Source organism: Nelusetta ayraudi, unplaced genomic scaffold, assembly GCF_046127955.1.
Source record: "Nelusetta ayraudi isolate G7.1 ecotype Tasmania unplaced genomic scaffold, CSIRO-AGI_Nayr_v1 ptg000058l, whole genome shotgun sequence".
Classification (NCBI taxonomy): domain Eukaryota; kingdom Metazoa; phylum Chordata; class Actinopteri; order Tetraodontiformes; family Monacanthidae; genus Nelusetta; species Nelusetta ayraudi.
The window spans coordinates 1,185,001-1,205,330 of NW_027466108.1; the positions used below are offsets into that span (position 1 = coordinate 1,185,001).

Below are 20,330 nucleotides of genomic sequence, written 5' to 3' on the forward strand. Positions count from 1 at the left end.
CACTCTCAGGCATGTGTGTGCTTTCACACACTTCCTCTTTGGATGTGTTGGGTCCATGTGAGTGGATTTTTCCCTGCTGACCTCATGTCTCCTTCCAGTCCAGAAACAACACCACCGCTCCTCTCTCGCCTTGGACAGTGCCACTATGTAGTTTTCAAAAACACTGTGTTTTGCTGTCAGCACTTCTAATCATTAAGACTCGTACCCACCACCATGACTCCTGTTCTCATGCTGTTTTCTGTCTGAGTAATACTGAATTAATCCAAGCTTTAAAGGGTTTTGTAACTTAGCAGCATGAATGTTGTTCTTTTGATATGACCAGCTCAGCTTTTTCGTCGTCTCAACATCTGGTTGGCGGTTTGTTGACATGAAACCAGCGCTGATGTGGGCAGTGCCCACCATAACACAGATGGTTTTGGCCCCTTGGAAGGACTTGACATCGGACTGTTCAGAAAGAAGGGTGTTTCCCTGTAGGTGTAGTCCGCCGTGTGCAGAGGCCCTGCTTAATTGTTGGCGATCCCAGGCTTGGCTTGCTGGGGTTATTTTTACGCGACAAAAGCAACCGCGCCATGCCCGTCCTGTCATCAACCTTTGAAGCATTTCAGTTTTTGGCTCAGTTAGTGACTTGTTTGTAACTACATTCTTCACAGATGTCTGGTAGATGACGTCAGGTTGAGGCATCTGTCATTTTATGAACCATAGATTTTTGGTACTGCTGTTCTCAGACTCTTTTGCCCTTATGTCATCAGCCATTAAATCAGAAGCTGTAGTCCCTGTTTTCTAATCTGAAATATTGTCAGATCTATTTTTGATACTAATATGTTGCACTGCGCATGTTTTATTTTGTCGTCCTGAACTCGACTGCATTTTGGTTAACATAGTTACGCTGAACCCTCCTTGTTACTTTGGTAAACATTTTACTTCTAAAATTCCAGAGGGCAACAAGAAGAGGTATTCTTGCAATGCGCGCGTCTGAAGAATTTGCCTTTGGCAGATTAACTAGTGTCACCATGGCAGCTCACAGTGAGCAATAGCAACGGTTTTCATGTGCTCATTTAAGGTGGAGCTACATCCTTGATGTCTACAGCTGGCATATTCTCCAGAAACTGAAGGTGCATTTTAACACAGATGATATAAATCAAGGCAAGGTATTGATTTGACCAGTGTCTTATCATCCAAATACAGTCCTCTTGTTAATGTTAGCCATTAGGAGTGACTTTTTCAGGGCCTCATTTGTATCTCTTGAAAAGAAAAGAAAAGTGACTGGGATATCATTGCAGTGACTTCTGTATCAGTTTTTACCATTTTGCCAGCGGGCTGTCAGTGAACGGTATGTGGGGCCCAGGACACGGGAGGTGTGCTTCTGGGTGATTTACCACAGGCATCCAGGTCTTCCTGCGTGCCTCATTACCCTGAGCTTGACTAAAAGCCAGTCAACCTCTGGCCCAGGAGCTGGAGGTTGGAGGGTTGGGGGGGAGGCTGTGTGTTTGCATTGGCACTTGCACTGCCCATATTTCCCCCCTCAAAATTCTACGATGGAATTGCTTACAGAATGCGTTTTCTGTTTTAGGAACTTGAGGAGAGGGTGGGGGGACTCCTTGGAAAACTAAATATTATATATTAATTTACGCATTCTCCGAAAGCTGTTCTGAAAAGATCAGGGTATGTGTTCATCTTCTGTAGGGCTCTTTGAAAATCATAGACATGTGACAAGGTACATAGCACGACATATTAAAGAATTTCTTTTTAAGAAAATACCAAAATCACTTTTTTAAAAATGTATTTATACATGTTTAATTCACTTACAGACATTCATTTCATCTTGAAGTGATGTCTTGAATGTCTTTTTTTTTAAACTCTTTGTTGATTTCTGCCAATCAAGACCTGAACCCCCGAGTCCTGGACAGACCAATGGCATTGGCTCCCCTGAGCAGCTCACTGGACGCTTCCAGGTCAGTACCCCGTCCAGTCTTCAAGCATAAATCACACATCTGCTTTTGCTAAGTCCCCGAAATGATGGCATTCGAAACGGTATGAGGACTGGCTTTGCTTGTTCTTTGGTACTTTTGAACTACAAAATATCTTCTAAAATATGTCGCCTGTTTACGTTTGAACTTGGTATAAAAATACCTTGATATCCCCACAAAAGGTCCACATGTTTTTGAAACGGTTTGCATATTTACAACTACCATGGAATTAGTCGGTAGACAATAATTCAACAACATGTTTTGTAGGATACAGTCTTTGTTAGCCGAGACGAGAACCAGAACTACAGAGAGTATACCATCTCCAGCCCTGTGTCACTGTCTCCTGGACCTTATTCACCTGATCTTCCTGCCAGTCCTGATGGAAAAAGGGAGATTTTGTCTCCTGCTGCCAACAAGGGGTAATTCACTTTTCCCTACAGCATCACAGTAGCCAAATTCAAATAACTGATCGCCCTACTGTCACTGTGTTTAACTCTTCTTCTTTTAAAATGTATATACTTCACTGTGCGCCACAAACCCTGTGCTGCAGCAAGGAAAATAAATGATAACAAAACAAAGTGAATTCAAATGTGAAGGAATCAGTGGAATGAAGTTGCATCATTTTGTTTGTTTTGTTTTGTTTTTTCCCTGGTCGGATTTCAGACCTGCCTATCCACTCTTAAACTGCTGATCTGTTTACCACTGGTCTAAAGAAAGATGTTGGGTACGGTTTCACTAAAATTACAGTTTGAATCATCAGCCCAAGCGGAAAGACTAAAAAGAAATTCTTTCAGCATGAACAGCATCTGAGATCAAGTCTTAGGACATTTTAGAGGGGGAGTCTTTTTCAGGAACCCATCCATTCACTGCTCAAATAGGCTTACATCAGGACAAAGGGTTGCAACAAGTGCTCTCTTGACTCCACAACAGACACACAGTCAATAGGTAGGAGGCATAACAGAAAATGGAGCTCGGGATTGTACTGTAGTAACAAAGGATATGCACAGGATATCACATTCCACTGTTTGCATTCACGTGAACAAAAGGCAGAATGTGGAACGTTCACCACGTTCTCCCAGACCATGGCTGTTGACTTTCCTGCACTGTGTTTTTAGGTCATAATTTCGACTCCTGTCTTCTCCCTGCACACAACTTCTCATTCTAGTTCATAGTAATCATTTATCATTGTTCCATGTAGTAATGGTTTAGGCAGTTGTTGGCTCTGCTTTCCATTACTGCTGTGATTTCATTGAGTTTGTCTTTTCCATTTAAAATACCACATTCTTAATTTACAATTAGAAATGTTTGTAATCTGGTAAAGCACATGGTTTAATTTTTCAATTAGTTTAATTTAATATTTAATATTTTATTGTATTTTAACATTTACCATTTTGTGTAATGTGGTAAAATTGCACCAACAATTGCAGAATCTTTAATGGAAATTGTAATACTGGTTATAAAAATATCAATCAATATTGATTCCAGTGACTCATACGGTCATCCAACTTTCCTAACACTGTGGACTGTCTTTGTTCCAGTGTTCAGCTCCGCTCGTGGTCTCCAGAGGAGAAGAACTACAGACTGTCTCGACCCCTGTCCCAGGTTGGTGACTGTTGTCTTTTTAAACAAGCCCAGTACACAACTTTATTACCAATACAAGTCAGTGTCTTTGCAACAGGACTGGCCATTTTTTTGTCATCTCCTTTGGCTTGTGCAAAATACATTCTGGGTATTTAGCTTTCTAGAGAAACTTGTCTACTCCTGATGTAAACCTAATAAAGTGGCCGTGTCGGGGATCGCCTCCAAAAATTCTATCCGGTCCTGATGAGATGTGAACTTGAGAATCGGGGCAGAAATTGGAAGACCAAAGACGTTTCACAGGTCCATGAAATCAAAAGTCCAGACAGTTTTTGTGTCAGCGGGAGCGTCTTTGTTCTATTTAGAGCTAGATGGCTGCAGTCAATCTGACCTAGGCCTAGCCTTTGCACTGAAACAATCATCAGATGGTGCCATACCAAAGAGGTGTGGGCTCCACAGTAAAGCGGATCCAGAGGGGGGCTTGACATTTTTATAGCAGGGAGTGTATGAGCTGCAAAGGTCACCCTTTGAAAATATCTGACAGTAGGCTGAACAACAAGGAGAGCAGTTTCCATCAGAGACTGCAACGCAGAAAAATAACGACTTTGAATCAAAACAATGGCCTTAACCTTTGCATATCTGGAAGGAGAGACTCATTAGTTTCACAATGAGGTACAACATGGGAAATAAGTAAAATATAGACTTGGGGTTATCATGAGACTGGAGCCAAACTATGATGTGCTCGTTTCCCATTCCAGGAGCGAATTAAAGAAGGCGGATGGGGGCATCTGGAGAAACTTCAGTGTGTTTAAGGGACAAATGTTGTGGGAAAGTTCATAATGAGTTATTTCAACTATGCCTCCAGTTTTCGTCTCAAGCATGGGTCCAACTGAAGACAGAACATGTGAAATGTCAGAACAGGAAAAAACATACAAGACCTTTTGTAATGCCATGAGGAATTCCAGCCATTTTTATAACTCGGGACACAAAGTTAGATAAACATACAGAGGTTAGAACTTCAAAACATTCAAGCACTCTGTTTGCGGGCCGGCTGCCCGAGAAGGTCTCTTTTCCTTTCAGATGTCGCCTCGTGTTTGAGATTCTTTGCGTTGCTGACATGTTGAATGGGATTTAGATGAACTGTTATTGAAAGCAGTGTCCCTTGTGAGACTGGTGGCCCGCATAAAAGAATGTTTGACCACAGCAGGGGAGACCAACCAGTTAAGCGACAATGTGGGCACCATCCATTTTTGGATACTCATGCACGTTGTTCATACATATGTATTGATTCACAGCCTTTCAGCTGTATCATCAGTTCATGGAATGTGAGGATGTGCAACAAGCGCTGTTTTGGAGGTGACATTTTCAGTGGTGTTGTAATGATGCATGGCCTGACGTCTCCTGACTCGTCGTTCCAAAGTAGACCTTTGACCATCTCACTGTTCAGGCAGATGCAACTGACAAGACTGTGTTATGGGATGTTTGTTTGGATGACCCTTTCCTCAGGCAGACACTAGGCTAGACTCAAAATGATCTATTAGTCTACTCCTAATTTTTTTTGAGACATATTGAGCCTTTCCGTGCTACAAATCCCAGTTGTTTAGTTGCACGAAATCACGAGTGAACCTTTTTATTAGTGTTTAAGATGAAGCCTCAGTTTTATGGAAAAGAAAAAAAAAATGCAGAATGATAAAAAAAAAAGAAAATATGTATAATGATGAGCTTTGATGTTTTGTCTTTTGCAGATGTTGTCCTGCGTCTAGTAAAAACACATTTAATAACCCACTGAGGAGTTATGGTGAGACTGCAGCCAGCAGTCCAACCACAGTGGAACAAACTTGTTTATTGGCCGACCAAAGTACGCTCTTGGAGCTGTGTTGTGGCCGAGGACTCCGCTAGCTAGCCTTTTGGGAATGAACACATTCCTGTCATTGCTGTCCATCCTGGAAAAGCTTCGCTTGTTTGTAGTATTTATGGAGTTTGGCACTTTCCCAGTCCCCTTGCATTTCATATACTCCCTCTCCTCTTCTTATTATGTGCAATAACATTTTATCTATGTACACGGCACATATCTATCTTCCCTTCTTCCTGGGGCCTCCTCAGCTTCCTTTCTAAACTGTAAATGTGACATTTGAAATATGAGCAAGTTGTGTCTTTTTAAGATGGCCGAAATGACGGAATGTGTTAAGCGGAGGTGGCAAAAGTGTTCTGTATTTTAAGTAAAAGCACGGGTACTCGTGTAGAAAAATACTCTACTGCTACTGCTACTCCTTTACTCAAGTAAAGCAAAAAAAAAAAAAGTACTTAAGGTAAAAAGCAAAACATATTTTCTTGTCATTAATAAAACAATGTATTTGTTGATAATTTTGCAATAATCTGGACTCTCAATACTACAGTTTTTCTTTTTCTTTTTGCTGCAGCACAACCAAACTTTAATAAGTGATAGTTATGACCAGTGTGACATTATTAGATTGTACTCTTTTAATAACAATAACCAATGTTATTTTCTACATATCTTTTTCTCTGTACTAAAAAGAAACTGAACAATGACCCCAAAGCTGAGGCTACTTTAAAATAATCTCCCTCCAAAATATGATCTGCTTTTCTACAGAACTACACAGCAGTGTAGTTCAAATAGTAAATAAGTGAATTTCTTTTAAAAGATTTTGTATCTTTTGAACACAAAAGCAATGTGCGTGTTTTCCCAATGTAAGAATTGGAAAGTACATATATTGTATTGTAATATATAAATCTAGGGAGTAAAAGTAAAAAAGTAATCAGAAAAAGAAATACTCAAGTAAAGTACAGATACCTGAAAAAACTACTTAAGTACAGTAACAAGTAAGTATTCCCACCTTTGGTGTTACAACAATTTAGAGTGATTTTTTTTAATCCCAAAAGAAACCATGTCGATGCCAGTCATCCAAAATATGAAGTTAAAGTTGGGTGAGAGACGTCTTCCTTGCTTTTTACAGTGGTGATGAGTTTGGTTTTTGAGTCTGCTCAGTAGGGGGAACGGCTGAGTTGAGGCCCTGCATGGGCGCAAGCATTATACAGAAGTGGCTGGCAGGAACACATTGGCCCAGGCTGCATTTAAGACGTGGGCCCTCCGTGACCAAGGTCCTCTGTCCAGACTGAAAGGTGCAGAGTGCTGCTGTATCAGGTGATCAGACGCTCTGAAAAGCTCCTAAAAGGCTTTTCCACCCCTGTTAGTGACTCCCCTCGGAGGGGAGAGTGGGATGCGCAACAGGATCCCCCTCTTTTCCATGGTGTTGAGTGTCCTGAGAAAAAGCCTCCGCGCACAATGGCGTCAGTGATGGCAGAGGCTGTGCGAGGCTGGTGCGGCTTTTCCCCCTCGCGTCACAAGGCCTCCCCTTGTGTGACCATCATGGCGGTGATGGGTGGGGGGTGGGCTAGGAGTGTGGAACTGGCGGAGATGGAAGTTGGGGGGGTGCAAGAGCGGGCTGGACAGCGGGGAGCATGCCGACATTCCCAAACTGAGCAATTACACTATTCTGCTGAGTGCAGCAGCTGCTTAATACAGCATTTTGCTGTGCCTCATTAGATGTGAAACATTCAGAAATAATCTCACTATTAAATCACATCACATCATTTTCTGTTTTGAAATGTCGTGGAGAGCAATGTTGAGATTTTACTTGGTCCATGAGTTTCCACATTAAAGCATAATATTGTATTAAAATAAGGACTTGCCTTCATCATGCATAGACTATATATGTGTTTATATATATATATATATATATATATATATATATATATATATATATATATATATATATATATATATATATATATATATATATATATATATATATATATATATATATATATATATATATATATATATATATATATATATATACATATTTATACTCCTCACAATTATTCCACCGCTTGTTCAGACCCCGACACTGGAGAATCCCCAAAGCAAGACGGGGGATTATGCTTGAGCTTGCTGACCACTCTCATGGGACGCAGCATCTGTTTATATCATCAAGAAATGTTCACAAAGGGATCCGTGTTGGGCCCAAACTGAACTGCTTTGACCCGCCGTTGGGTCGTTGGAAGCAGAGAACTCCATGTCTGGCTCGGTAGCGGATGGTCGTTACGGTCCTCGAGGTTTGCCTGAGCGGGCAGCAGGATCCTGTGCTTGGATGGTGCTGCTGCTTTTTAAATATAGCCCTCTAAATTTCAGACGGCCAGCATCTGCAGGGTAACACACACACACACACACCAAACGTTTTCCTCTTTTGCTAAACTGGGTGCAGTGTCCTGACCCGATGGCATATGCCACTGTCGTCAGCAGAGGGCAGGGGAAGTGTCACCATACATCCCCTTTAGATATAAATGGATATATATTTTCTCTCCACCATTCTTCTCATAGCAGCCTTCATTCCGATGGTTGGTTTATTTTATTTCCTCTATTTTTCTCCCTCTGGACCTTGTGGTGGACTAGAGAGCAAAGCTGCGGTCACTTCTTTTGGCCAGACTTGCAAGAATAAAAGCACGTTAGTATTTTTGAAACTGAGCCGTTAGAAACTTTGGGTATTATTATGTTGCTGTTTGAAGATTGATGCCCATCCTTATTCAACGGGGCTCTTAAGGTATGCGTGACTCACCCCAGAGCGGACGTTTTCTTTTAGCCCAAACGGGCCAATCTTCTGCGCGACGTTAAATCTGTAGAATAATGCCTGACGTGAGAGGAGCCGTTGCTTGGCAGCTCAGTGCCGTGCCAAGCGGCGCCGTCGTTGGCCGTAGAGCCGACGTGCTGTCTTCTCCTCTGCACACTGAGCCCTGCGACTGGTCAGTGTGAGGTCTTTGTACGTGGAGGCAGAGCCTTTAAGCTCTCGGCCTATTGTGGCCCTTTTGCAGGCAGCGTGCCTCTGCTCATCCCCGCCGATTGATCACTGTGCCTGTTTTTCTTTCCCCTGATGTGGAAAAGCAAACTGGGGCCACTTGTGTTCCCCCCGTGCCTTCCACACCCCTGGGTGCACTCGCCGGGACTCGCTGCCTGGTGAATTTTATGGCGAGCTCTTGGCTGGGAGAGATGGGCCTTTTTTTTTTTTTCTAAACAGGTTGCTTTTTACGAAGGTTGTTGAGCAGTGTGTCAACATTCCATAAGTTGTTGTCAAAGGAACAACATGTATAACTGCCCCTCGGACAGTTTAGCATATATTCCCCCAGTTTGCGCACAGCACGTCGACTTTCAGAAAAGTGGTCACTGTGGTCATATTTGTTCGTCATAAATCCTAATTATCCGGCTGGCAAATGTGCAGTTAAAACCAAAGCAACTCTATGACACTGAGAAACCATAATTGCATAGCTGCCCAACATTTCAAATTTATGTTTTAGCCTTTTGCAGAAAATCCTGCAGAAATATAGACTTTACTGGGATCATAGAATGAAATATACCGGATGGTTTATATCAAGTAAAGTTGGAACTTTATTTGTTTTGATGGGTATTTAATTACGACCTCTCAGCTCATTTTAATTGTTCGTATTTATCTTCATTTGGTTGTTTGTTTTTTTTGTTCCTTAATTCCGAGGGGTATGAGAGAAAGAGACCTACGGACGTCTATAAATTAAATCGATCATTAAGTCCAGTCAGTGTTTTTCACGCAAACCACAATTAGCTGCAGATGTGTCATTGGCTTGATAAGAGGCTCCAGTTGGAGTCTTGTGGGAAGCTGAGTGTGAATAAAAAAGTATTGCGTAGTGCCCTAGATGGACCGGCATGAACTTCTCACTGACTTCTAGTGGCATTATGGGTAAGGGCCTCCCCCAGACCACCTACACATGATCACATGAGACAGCTTTGGCTTGTCTCAGAGCTCTCAGGAGTACTTACTGTACCATTACAGTTCACGCACAATCAGGTTCATCCACATGTATTGAGAGCTTAGCGTCAGTAATCATGAGCTTGGTGGTACAGAGGCCTCAAAGAGTTAATGGCAAAGATTTTCAGATTCTGCCTAAAAACTGTTCCATGTGCTCCTTTTCTTGTTTTGCGAACGCTGAGGTTAGAAATTCGTCATTGGCAGAAAGTTGAAACTAAAACAGCATTATTACATTTTTATCTCTTACACACACACAAACTGATTTGCTGTATATTCTCGCTGTCGTCTCTTCATCCCCCATCTGTCCACTGTTCATTTGCCCTGTAATCTACTGCATATGCTTTATATTGGAATAGTCTGGTGTGTGGCCATCCTGAACGACAAGAGGGAAAGGAGAGCAAGGTATTAGCACCAGCATCGCAAAGATTTACCTTTTTATTCCATTTTATTGAATGTGCATTGTCTAACCCTGGGCCACGGAGTTCTTTTTCTTTCTGTAGAAAGCATCAATAGAAGTACTTTTGATAGTTATCATAACAAAATATAAGACGAGGTGATCCTCTGTCAATCCCCTTTATATTAAATGTAAAAAAAACCCCAACACAGGACCATGTGTCACGACTTTAGGGTCTAAAGAAGCTGCAGTTTGTAGCCATTAGTCACGTTATTATTCTAATGGACATCAGACTTTAAATAAAGCAGCTACAAAGGGCTTTGAAGCAATGAAAAAGGTTAAGAATGTTAATGACACAAGCTTTTATATGAAAACCTGCCATCGGCCCTTCGTGGTGTTTTTATTTGTTACAGAACGTGGACACGGTAATGCGCCGTTCCACCGGCGTAATTACAAGGCACGGCCTCTCGTTGGCAGTGGATAACGACTAGGTCTCTGCTCCGTACCCCCACCCATGAATACACACTGCAGAATGGGGAGCACTGCACACAGCTCTGATTATTACCCCCAATGTCTGGTGCCCCCCCTTTGCCACCCGAATGTCATTGTAGTACAGTAGTCATGTCTGTGGTCGACTGTGAATGAGCACCAAGAGCACTTTGTTACGGCGGCTGCAAGCTTCCCAAAATAAAACTCTCGACGGCATCGGCCCTGTGTGCTGCTGGTGTCTGCCCTGTAATTGAAGCTGCAGGGTGATAATGATCACGAGTGGCTTCCCCAAAGCCCGACTAGACTGAAGCCCCCCCACCTGCACACCCACCCCTCCTTACTAGCTCTGTCCGCCCCCAGAGTCTTGCGAGAGCCGCCATCTGAAACAGCTGGTTTCACTTCGCTTCACCATTTCCTGTTTGTTTGTGTCTTGAAGTGGCTACTCGTAAACAACGCCTGTTATGTGTTTTGGAGCGATTTGGATGGAGGTGTTGACAGTTTAATGTCTTTTTTTTTTTTCTTCGTGCGGAGGGGTCTCTGGCACTGATCCTTCAGCGTGGGTCACTTTTCACCCAAATCAGATCATAATATTTGAGGTTTATTATCCCCAAAAATGCCTTATGCAGCAGTGTTTGAAACGCATATGGTTACAGATTGTGAAGCTTTGTCGGGCAGCGGCGTCGAGGAGCATAATGCACCTGATTTACTGTATCAACAAATGAGCCTGGCTTTGATTTTTCATGTCGGGGAGCCATTGAGAGCATTCTGAACCCAAGCTCAAAGCCGGTCATATATTATACGTCATCATCAATATATCATACATCAGTATATTTATTTGTAATAAACATCCATAGATGCCCCTTTACAAAACGAACCAGGTTTGCCTGTGTAGTCAACGCAGCATCTTCTTGTGTTTTTACTACTTTTCTGGGCAAACTCAACATGCAGGGGAGACTTACTGGTCCGTGGCCCCATTGAGCAGCCAGCAAAGAGTCGGCCTCCTCCACCAACAACTCAGACTGCTTTGACGTATAATAGAAATAGTCGCTGCCTAAATTTGAAAAATAAAACCAAGGGCCGAGCGTGTTATTGCAAGCTGCCGAGCAGCCGAGTGCTGTGTGTGCATGACTTGCCCTAATAACACCAAGTAATTTGACTATGAGCTCCTGATTACAGTTCAGCGCTGCTTTAATCAGCACTTCCTCTTCAAACAATGCAGCCGCTGCAACCGGGAAGATTTCCCTCCAGTGGTCTCTGAACCGTGCTCCCATCCAAGATAAAATAATAGGCCTCTCCTCCGCTCGCCCGTGCCCCTCCCTAAGGTTGTCGCTGCATGTGGAAGCATTGTTGGCACTGCTGTGACGGCGCTCACCAAACGCATCGCAGGCAGGGGATCTGCCGCGTTGGAATGGCCGTGCCATGGTTACTGCCATAAAAGGCTGGCATCGAAGACTGTAAAAGAACAAAAAAAAAAAAGGGTTGGTTGTGAACTGCAGCTGCGGCGGGCACAAACGTTTTTGTGAACTTCTTGAGGTCGGCCTCAATCACAGCTGCATACTCCGTGTCGCAGTGGAGCGCTTGTTTATTCTCTCTCCCTCTCCCTTTGTTTTTCTTTACTTCATCACATTCCTCCCGAGTCTCGTAGATCAGAGCTGAGATTGTGGCGGGAGACCTGAGAGAATGAAGACCCTCACTCAGGAGGCCTGGCATTATGTAACATTGGCTCGCCGCGCGTTAGCGTAGGTTCTTATGCGCATACTGCTCGGCTTTACTAGCCCTTAGTTGAGAAACCCTTAAAGCGTGTATATCTCGGGTATATGCCCCTGAGATTGCTTCGCAGCAGGAGAGAAATGCACTTTTGTGTTGTTGCTCTCTGATAATATGGAATATGCAATCTTCCCTGCTGCCGTGCCGGGTTTATCCGCAGAGGAATCATTGGGAGACGTCCTAGTCATCATTTCTGGTAAAGGCTTCCTGGCATGCGCTGCTAATCTGCCCACTCGCTGAGGGGGGAGAAAAAAAGAGAGGAAAATTGGACTCGATTGAGAACAGAAACGTTGATCAAAGAGCTGCTGAATTGGAAGCGGGTGCTGGCATTGGAGACTCAAATCTTTGACTCCATCAGTGCCACCGTGTCAGTGTCAGGCACCAGCATTTGCTCTAGTCTGGACTTGCTCAAAGAGCCGCTTGGAGACATTTCTCCTCTGGACAGAGCTCATGCCAGCGAGTGACGGAAGAGGCAGGAAAAACTCAGGGAGCTCTATTGTGAAAACTTTACCCTGGAGTCGCCAGTGGACTGTTTGATTCACCGTGCAAGTTTTCCTGGACCGTGCCCTGTGTTAAACCAAAATCTTTGTTTCCCAACGCTGTGAAAAGTTTGTTTGCCTTCTGCTATCAGGCAGTGATTGGTCTCCCAGGTGGATGCTGGTTGGATTCCAGACAGTGCTGAGTGTAAAAACAATTAGCTTGTTGAGATTCCAGATACGTGTGTGTGCGTGCATCTGTGTGTGTAGGCTTGGCCCAGGTGGGCCGAGTGTTAACAGTGAACATGTGCCAGAGGTCAGTTTCACCAGTAATTACCCCGTGAGGTCTTTTAACAGAATAAAACTAGATAAATCAGCAATGTTATGCTATGCTGCTGTCATTGGTTTCAGCAGCCATAAAATAAATAAACAAATAAAAATTCCACCGACACTCCAACTAGCAGTTTAGGAGTGCTTGATTGAGTGGAGTAGGAGTTTGGCGCCCTCCTCTGTCCAGAATTCAACACAGGCTAACAGAGATTTCAGACTAAGTTGTGTCCATCACTGCAAATATAATTCGCGCTACAAGAGCGGAAAGCAACCGCAATAATTGTTTTCCCCGTCATGGAGCATTTGTCAGATTATTTATTTACTTATTCTGTCTTTCTTTTATTTATACGTTTATTCATTTTGCTACTGGAACATTAACCTCACTTCCTTTATCTTTATTATCTTTCCTTTGCCACTGGAACCAAGCCAGACGGCTGTCTCCAGACGATCCATCATCCATCAGTTGAGGGGCCAAAGTACGGCTCTAATGCGAATGTTAATCAAGATAGAATATGTTTATGCGGGCCGACTGATTGTTGAGATGATCGACCAACAGCACAGGAATGTTGGGCGTGACTCATTCAACAGAAACGTTATACGAAACCGCAGGGCACACATCAAACAATGACGTGTGCTTTTATCACACACTTGAAACGCTCCCAGCTTGGAGTCAAATGTGGCGACAACAAGCCAAGCCTCTCTGACCTCCTAATAAATACCTCCTCTCGATTCATTGCACAGGTTGTCACCGCACCGTACGGTTTCCCCTTGTGGTTCTCGAAAAGGAGGATGCTGATGTGCTCGTATTTGGCGTGGCAGAAACAACAGTTGTCGTCAATAAATGACTTCCTTTGTGTTCGAGCTCCGCAGCGCTCGTGACGCTGCCGGCAAAACCTTGCATCATGGCACAAGCACTCGCACTGTCACAACAAATTCCTCAGCTCGCAGTTGGTTTCAGCCTTTTGAAAGCTCATTCATCCTGTCTTGCTGTGCTGCAGGAATTCTCCATGTCAGACTGCAGGAGTAACTACGCGTCCAGCAGAACTCCGACGCCACCAGGAGGATACTCCCCACACAGCCCCATTGACCGGGACGTGCCCATGTCCCCCCGCCGCAGGTACAGATCAGAGACCACCATCAAACACTCATTTTAACATCATATTTTCTCCTGTATTAATGTCAAATAAGCAAGAAATAACATGGAAAATAAAGAGACTAAAAGTAGCTAAACCACACAACTTATTTTTCTCCTCCTCACTTTCAAAACATCTCTTTATTTTATGTCTAAATATCAAAAACTGCAATATTTAAAGTTATTAAAAATCTGAAATATCTGTGGATAATGTTTTTTCCACCTCTAAAAAAATATTGCTGGGTAGCAACATATATGTATATCTACTTCTTATTACTTCTTCCTCTGTGTGGAAAAGCAGCTGCATGTGTCAACACTCTGTTAAAACACAAGTTTTAACAGAGTGTTGGACTGTGAACTCGCCGCTGCAGCTGACTCTCGGCGCTCGGAGCTGTTTGCAGCTGGACTTGACAGCCCCAATGAAACTGAGCCTTTGGGGTAATTCAATAGTGTGTCCAGCACCTGCACTGGATCTTGCCTCGGCCCCCTCTGACGACGTGATGCAGCTGTAATTCGACTCATTTCATTGTGCGCAGGTGCTGCTCGCTCAACAGTTTTCGTATTCGTTCAGACGGCCCAGTGTTTTATTATTTTTTTTGTACATTTTTCTCCCAACAGGAAATACAGTATTTTTGAGAATCTCTTACGATCTTTGGTGTCCACTCTTTTACCCAGAGAGCCTTGTGTGTGTGTGTGTGTGTGTGTGTGTGTGTGTGTGTGTGTGTGTGTGTGTGTGTGTGTGTGTGTGTGTGTGTGTGTGTGTGTGTGTGTGTGTGTGTGTGTGTGTTTTAACAGCATGATGGTTGACTTTGGCCGCGCTTCGCCCCTGACCAACCACGGCCGGTGATACAATGCGTCAGCAACTGCGCTCGTATCCAAACACCGCATATTCCCCCCCAAAAAAACCCCAGCCTGATTTCTCTTCTCCCCCTGATTGGCCCCCCAGCCTGAAGTCCCCAGACTGTACACGAGGCCTCTCCCCGCTAGCTTCTTGGCCAATCACGGGCTCGGTGACACCCATGCTCCCACCCCTGCACATCACACGGCCAATGAGTTTGAGGCCCGAGGCACACCTTTTAGCCTGACTGTTATTTTTCTGTCCCGTCTGGGTCAGACAGAGGTGTGCGCTCGGCATCTCGGCATGCGCTGATATTGTTTGTCCTCTGGCATGTTCTGAGTGACCTTTTGTCCGACATACTGCTCAGGGTAGTTTCTCAGACGGGGAGTTTTCCTCCATTCCTCTCTTTTTAGTAAGGTGAGTCTTGCTTTCCTTTTTCCATTTGCTTCAGCTTTTGCTCTGCAAGTTTGAGTGTTTAAGCAATGTGGTCACATCTTAGCCTTGTGATCCTGGAAATATTTTGTCTAACTGCATGTGCTATGACTGGCTGAATATCATGTTCCTGTGTGCCAGGGCAGAGAATGTAAACCAGCAGCACCCTCGTATCCAGGTCAGCAATTAGAACAGATTAGAGAAGTTATGGCAGATAAGAAGCTCTCTACTTTCGATAAACATTGTTCTCTTCTACTTTGCTTTGTGTTTTGGTTCCCTCCGGCCAGACCTTGACTTTTCATTTGTTTTGAGATGTTGAATGAAGCGTGAGGGGGCGAATGGTGGGTGGGGTCGAGCGTGGGGGGGGGGAGGCTTGGAGGCTGCCTTTCAGCGGTCTGTTTTCAATTTTGAGCTGAGTTTAGTGATGCGAGGGAAAGCATCTCTGTCAAGTTTTGTTGTCTCGTCTTTTTTGCCTTCTCGTGTTTCACACACGTCCTCGAGGGAAACCCAGACATCTTGGCGAAAAGGGACTCATTTAAAGCTTATGAAACTCCGATGAGAGGTCGTCTTACATTTGAAATTGTAAGAGCAAGCCAAGTTTATTCATTGAATGGTAAAAAAAAAGAAAAAAAAGTACATACGTTTGTCACATGGCTTTTTTTTTCCTTATTTCAGCAAACTCCAAAATGACCTGAGAGGAAGTAGTGCTTGCACTCTGCTAATTTGAGTTTTTCCAAGTCAATTGAATTTTGCTGACGTTGTCAGGTTTTTAAAGGGCCGTTCAGACACAATTTCCCGGCACAGATTCGTCTTCAGAATCTACTTTATTGCCACATTCATGTTCTTGCATGGCCATACAAATCAAGAGGGGCCAAAGGTCAGTGATAGTAAAAGGTTTACAGTCACAGCCACAAATAAAAGAGACCGTATCTGATACTTACCGCCCCGAAACCTTTTACTCACTGCTGGTCGAGGACTCATGGCAGATACTTTTTTTCCCACGTGCGAATGGGTGTGACAGTCTGTCAAATTCACTTGACTAATAGACTAATAATAACTGATGGCTTGGAGCACAGCGGGCCAACCAGTTCCTGGTGAACTGTCACCAACTTCCTCCACACAATACGAAAACAGGCTTTGTGTGCATTTGTGTGTTTTTTTTTTTTTTCCGGCGTTACTCAACAATATGCCCTTCACATTTAACGCCTGCGTTTCCGCAGCAGAGGAGCACCAGGTTCACCAGTCAACGCTGTAAAAACTGTTGAAGAGTAGCAGATCAACCTGCCCACTGGGGCCGAGAATTTTCTAATCTAGCCACCAAAATTAGTTAACGGCATGTATTTCCAGAACGTGAAACTTCCTCCAGCTTCCCGTCACCTTCAGAAATACAAATAAATGATACAAAGTCTTTCACTTTGTTTCTTGTGCGTTCAGTCAAAAACTTTGCCTTGAGATATCCAACTTCTTCTCTCAGGCCTGCTCATTTTGCATCAGGGGCAACTGTACTCATTCCATACATCGTCCATTGACGGCATTCTGCTTTTTTTTGCGGCCCTGCAGCTGTTTTTTTGGAGTTGGAAACGGTGCTTCTGGTAAGAGGATATGAGTGAATCCTTTCGGGCCGCTATTGGACGCGTTTGGCCTTTTGCCTCTGGTGTGCAATCAAGACTCCATGCTAAGAGTCAGAGTCTCCAACCAGCTGCCTCGTTTTTCCCTCATTTCCTCTGGTTTTAGCTGAACCAGACGCTGGTCCTGATGAATGTGCATTCTCTCCTGCTGATCGCGTCGGCCAAACGTATGACTTCAATGAATGTGGCAATCAGCGCTGCATGTTTATCTCTCCCTCTTGCAGCAGCACAAGCTCGGACTTTGCAATGCAAAGAATCAACCACGACTCGGAGGTTTACAAGATGATCCAGGAGAATCGGGAGTCCCGTGCAGCCCCTCGCCAGTCCAACACCTTCAGAATGCTGCAAGAAGTCTTGGAGGCTGATGAAAGAGGTTCGCAGCTCACTGTACTGTTAGAAAAAAATTGCCAAGTGCTTGTATTTGTCCCTGTTATTCGATAAGAATCTGCGCTTTATGTACTGTAGCTGTCAGTTACAAGCTCTATAAGAGTTTGCTAATTTTCCCCATACTGGCATGAACAACAAGTGTAATCTTGAACTGGAGAACGGAGCAAAAGGTTAAATGCACTTCGACATGTAACATCTGCAAGAATTCAAGAGTCATCATCTGTTAGAATGGAGGGGAAATTCTCTATGGAGGTCTCTCCTCACCTCTCCTCTCCTACCTGCTTTGACAAATCGCGAAACGTCCGCATCACAATGACACTGTGAGTATGTAAGTTGTGTCAGAACATTCAGTCGAACGGCTGCTTTCTCACTCCAGAGGCAGCCCGGCGCTTCCCAGGAAACCTCTCGCCCAACAACCCCAAAGTCAACTCGTCAGTCGCAGGAGTCAAAAAGACCCACATCTGCGAGAAGTGTGGCACCAACATCAGGTGAGGTTACTGCACCCTGTGGCACACACGCAGCACATGCAGCACACGCTTCATGTACAAAGTTTACATCAGTATGATCAGGTAATATAATGCATATGTAATATAATGTAGGCTTCTGAAGCAGGGCTTATGCATCTAGCAGCCACTGTGGAGAGCAAGCAGACTAGAGTTGGTTTGTTTATGTGTATTCCAAACCCCAGCGGCTACTCTTCCTGGGGTCATCGACCCCAGGAAGAGGTTACGACGTCGTCAAGTGGGAACTTCTAAATTCCACTTCAATCCACCGTAACTTTATCTTTTCCCAACGTGTTACGCCCCAGTTTCACTTCGCTAAAAAAGCAGGTCATTTACGGTTACGATTTAAAAACAGTCACAAATGCAACATTTTTGTTGAGAGAAGATTCCTGGTCTTAGCCTAGCGCAGGTAGCATTTTCACTCTGCCATGTGAATAAACACCAGCAGAAGGTCGCTGATATTGTGCACGCGACATGCACATGCTACTTAGCTCAGTAGGGAGTCACGGCATCAGTTTCACACCGCTCTGCATTTCACATTCAGACGCTTTTTGTTGTATGACTTGCGGGATTTGATGAAGGCTTGTTGGTTCGTTTGCAGAAAATAAACACAATCTAAACATGTACACTGCCTCGCCTCGTACATTTGCATAATTTCCTGTTTTGCCTGTGCTCGCTGTTACATAGCTTCTGGCACCACCTTTAAGCACCTCTCCTCAAAAATGAACCCGCTGCAGTGAAAATGCTGCATTCCAGCAAATCTGCCGACTTTGCGTGTGAAAATAGCAGCCCCAGTGAAAGTTCCAGCAATTATGCTCATTTTTAGGTGGTAATTTACCCTCCCTGTTGCATAAACGTGGCTTTACTTTTGAGAAATTCAGCCGCAATTGTTTTTTCACTACCTTCACTACTACTACACTGCACCCACCATGTTGACGGTCTCCCTCTGCCCCACAGCTCACTGGCCGTACGCATCACCGACGACCACTACCGCCACTCGGAGTGCTACACCTGCACGGACTGCGGCCTCAACCTCATGATGAGAGGCCACTTTTGGTTCGGGGACACCATGTACTGTGAGAAGCATGCCAAAGAGCGCCACCTAGGCAAAGCATCGTCCCCCCAAGCCACTGTGTACGACCGCCAGTGAGTCGGCTGCTGTGCCCCCGCCCTCCCGCCTCGCACCCTCCACCCCACCCCCTCCAGACGGAAGAGTGCTGCTGGTCTGCATGAAGCTCCACCTCCTCTGACCTCTGACCTCCTCCGTTATAGACTTTGGCAGTGGGTGTAGAAAGTGGCTGCTGGTCCACCATATGGCACAGGACGTTCTTTCATTTAATCAGAAACCATACTTTGCAATAATATGGGTTACTTTTTTTGCCTTTCTTATACTTGTCCGAGTGGGGCTTTGTGTTTTTCTTATTTGTTTTTTTTTTTGGTTTTTTTCACACAGCTCATCCCGCAATATGTCTCTAGTTTATACTTAACCTTACCGGTGCACAGCTGCCACGAAACATATCGTTTTATGCTCAAAGCCACGCTTGCACAGCTCCACTGCTGCAGTCCAACTCAACAAGGGCTTTCCGACTCCCACAACTCAAACACTCGCTTGTTCTACTGACTGACCGAAAGGGACCAAAACGTCACCCACACGGCGTGCTGCGAGTGCTGAAGAGAGAAGCGACGGCGTCCACATCGGTGCGGATGGAAAGGTGGATGTGAACGTTGCGAGAGTCGAACCTAAAGCCCTCGAGCTTTTCTATACTTTTGTCAGCAGAACTTAGCAATAGAGGTAATGGAAAAAAAAAAAATAAATATACAGTATGCTGACTTGTTTTTTGCTGTTTTGTTGCTAATGAGGGACTAGAGATTTATTGAACATACTTTTTTCTGATGTTATTGTGATTGACTTGTATTCTCCATATTGCATGCACTTGACAGTTAGCGTGCAAAGATTTAAGGATGACACAAAATCTCTAAAGTTGTTGCAGTACTCAGAGAAACGCTATGACATTGCATACCATGTGGCAATTAATAAAACTGCACAACTTGAAACTCCCTCAGTGATGACTGTTGATAATTTGTCTATGAGCCAACATCTTTACTTTTGGAATACTGTATTCGGCATCAAGGCGTTAGTAGACATTAGACATTAGTAGTGTCTACACAGTTGGTTGTATAAATGTTATGAAAGTGAAGCGCTTGAAATAACAAACGTGTATTGTAGCTGACATTTTATAAAGGGAGATGGTAAAACGAGGAATAAGATGAAGAGTTTGACTTTGGTTCTTCATCCTGTAAGTCTTTCTGTTTCCAGGCACCTGATTCAGTGATCTGCTGGTTGTTACAATGATGCAGACATGATCATTAGAATCAAGTGGGTATGATGCCTATAATTTAAGTGTGTGCCAAAAGCCTAAGGACTCTCGCATTCAAGACGTATAGTCATGAGGTCTCAAAATTACACACATGCCCATTTACCTTTGCCCCACGCAGAGAAGCAGGAAGAGACGTTTGCAAACCAATTTTAAGAAATCCATGGTACAGTGAGACT

At 44.1% G+C, this 20,330-nt stretch overlaps 1 protein-coding gene across 3 annotated transcripts in view; it reads left to right on the top strand.

The window, feature by feature from the left end:
- Positions 1–19,835, top strand: part of pdlim2 (PDZ and LIM domain 2 (mystique)) — a 31,034-nt gene extending 11,199 nt beyond the window's left edge. For all 3 annotated transcript variants that reach the window (XM_076038882.1, XM_076038881.1, XM_076038880.1), the window contains exons 4-10: positions 1,883–1,952; positions 2,235–2,386; positions 3,506–3,569; positions 13,855–13,973; positions 17,111–17,259; positions 17,650–17,761; positions 18,734–19,835. In XM_076038882.1, the coding sequence (XP_075894997.1) occupies positions 1,883–1,952; positions 2,235–2,386; positions 3,506–3,569; positions 13,855–13,973; positions 17,111–17,259; positions 17,650–17,761; positions 18,734–18,926 (859 nt within the window). In that variant the 3' untranslated portion in view covers positions 18,927–19,835. The remainder of the gene's footprint in view (positions 1–1,882; positions 1,953–2,234; positions 2,387–3,505; positions 3,570–13,854; positions 13,974–17,110; positions 17,260–17,649; positions 17,762–18,733) is intronic.
- The last annotated feature ends 495 nt before the right edge of the window (positions 19,836–20,330 follow it).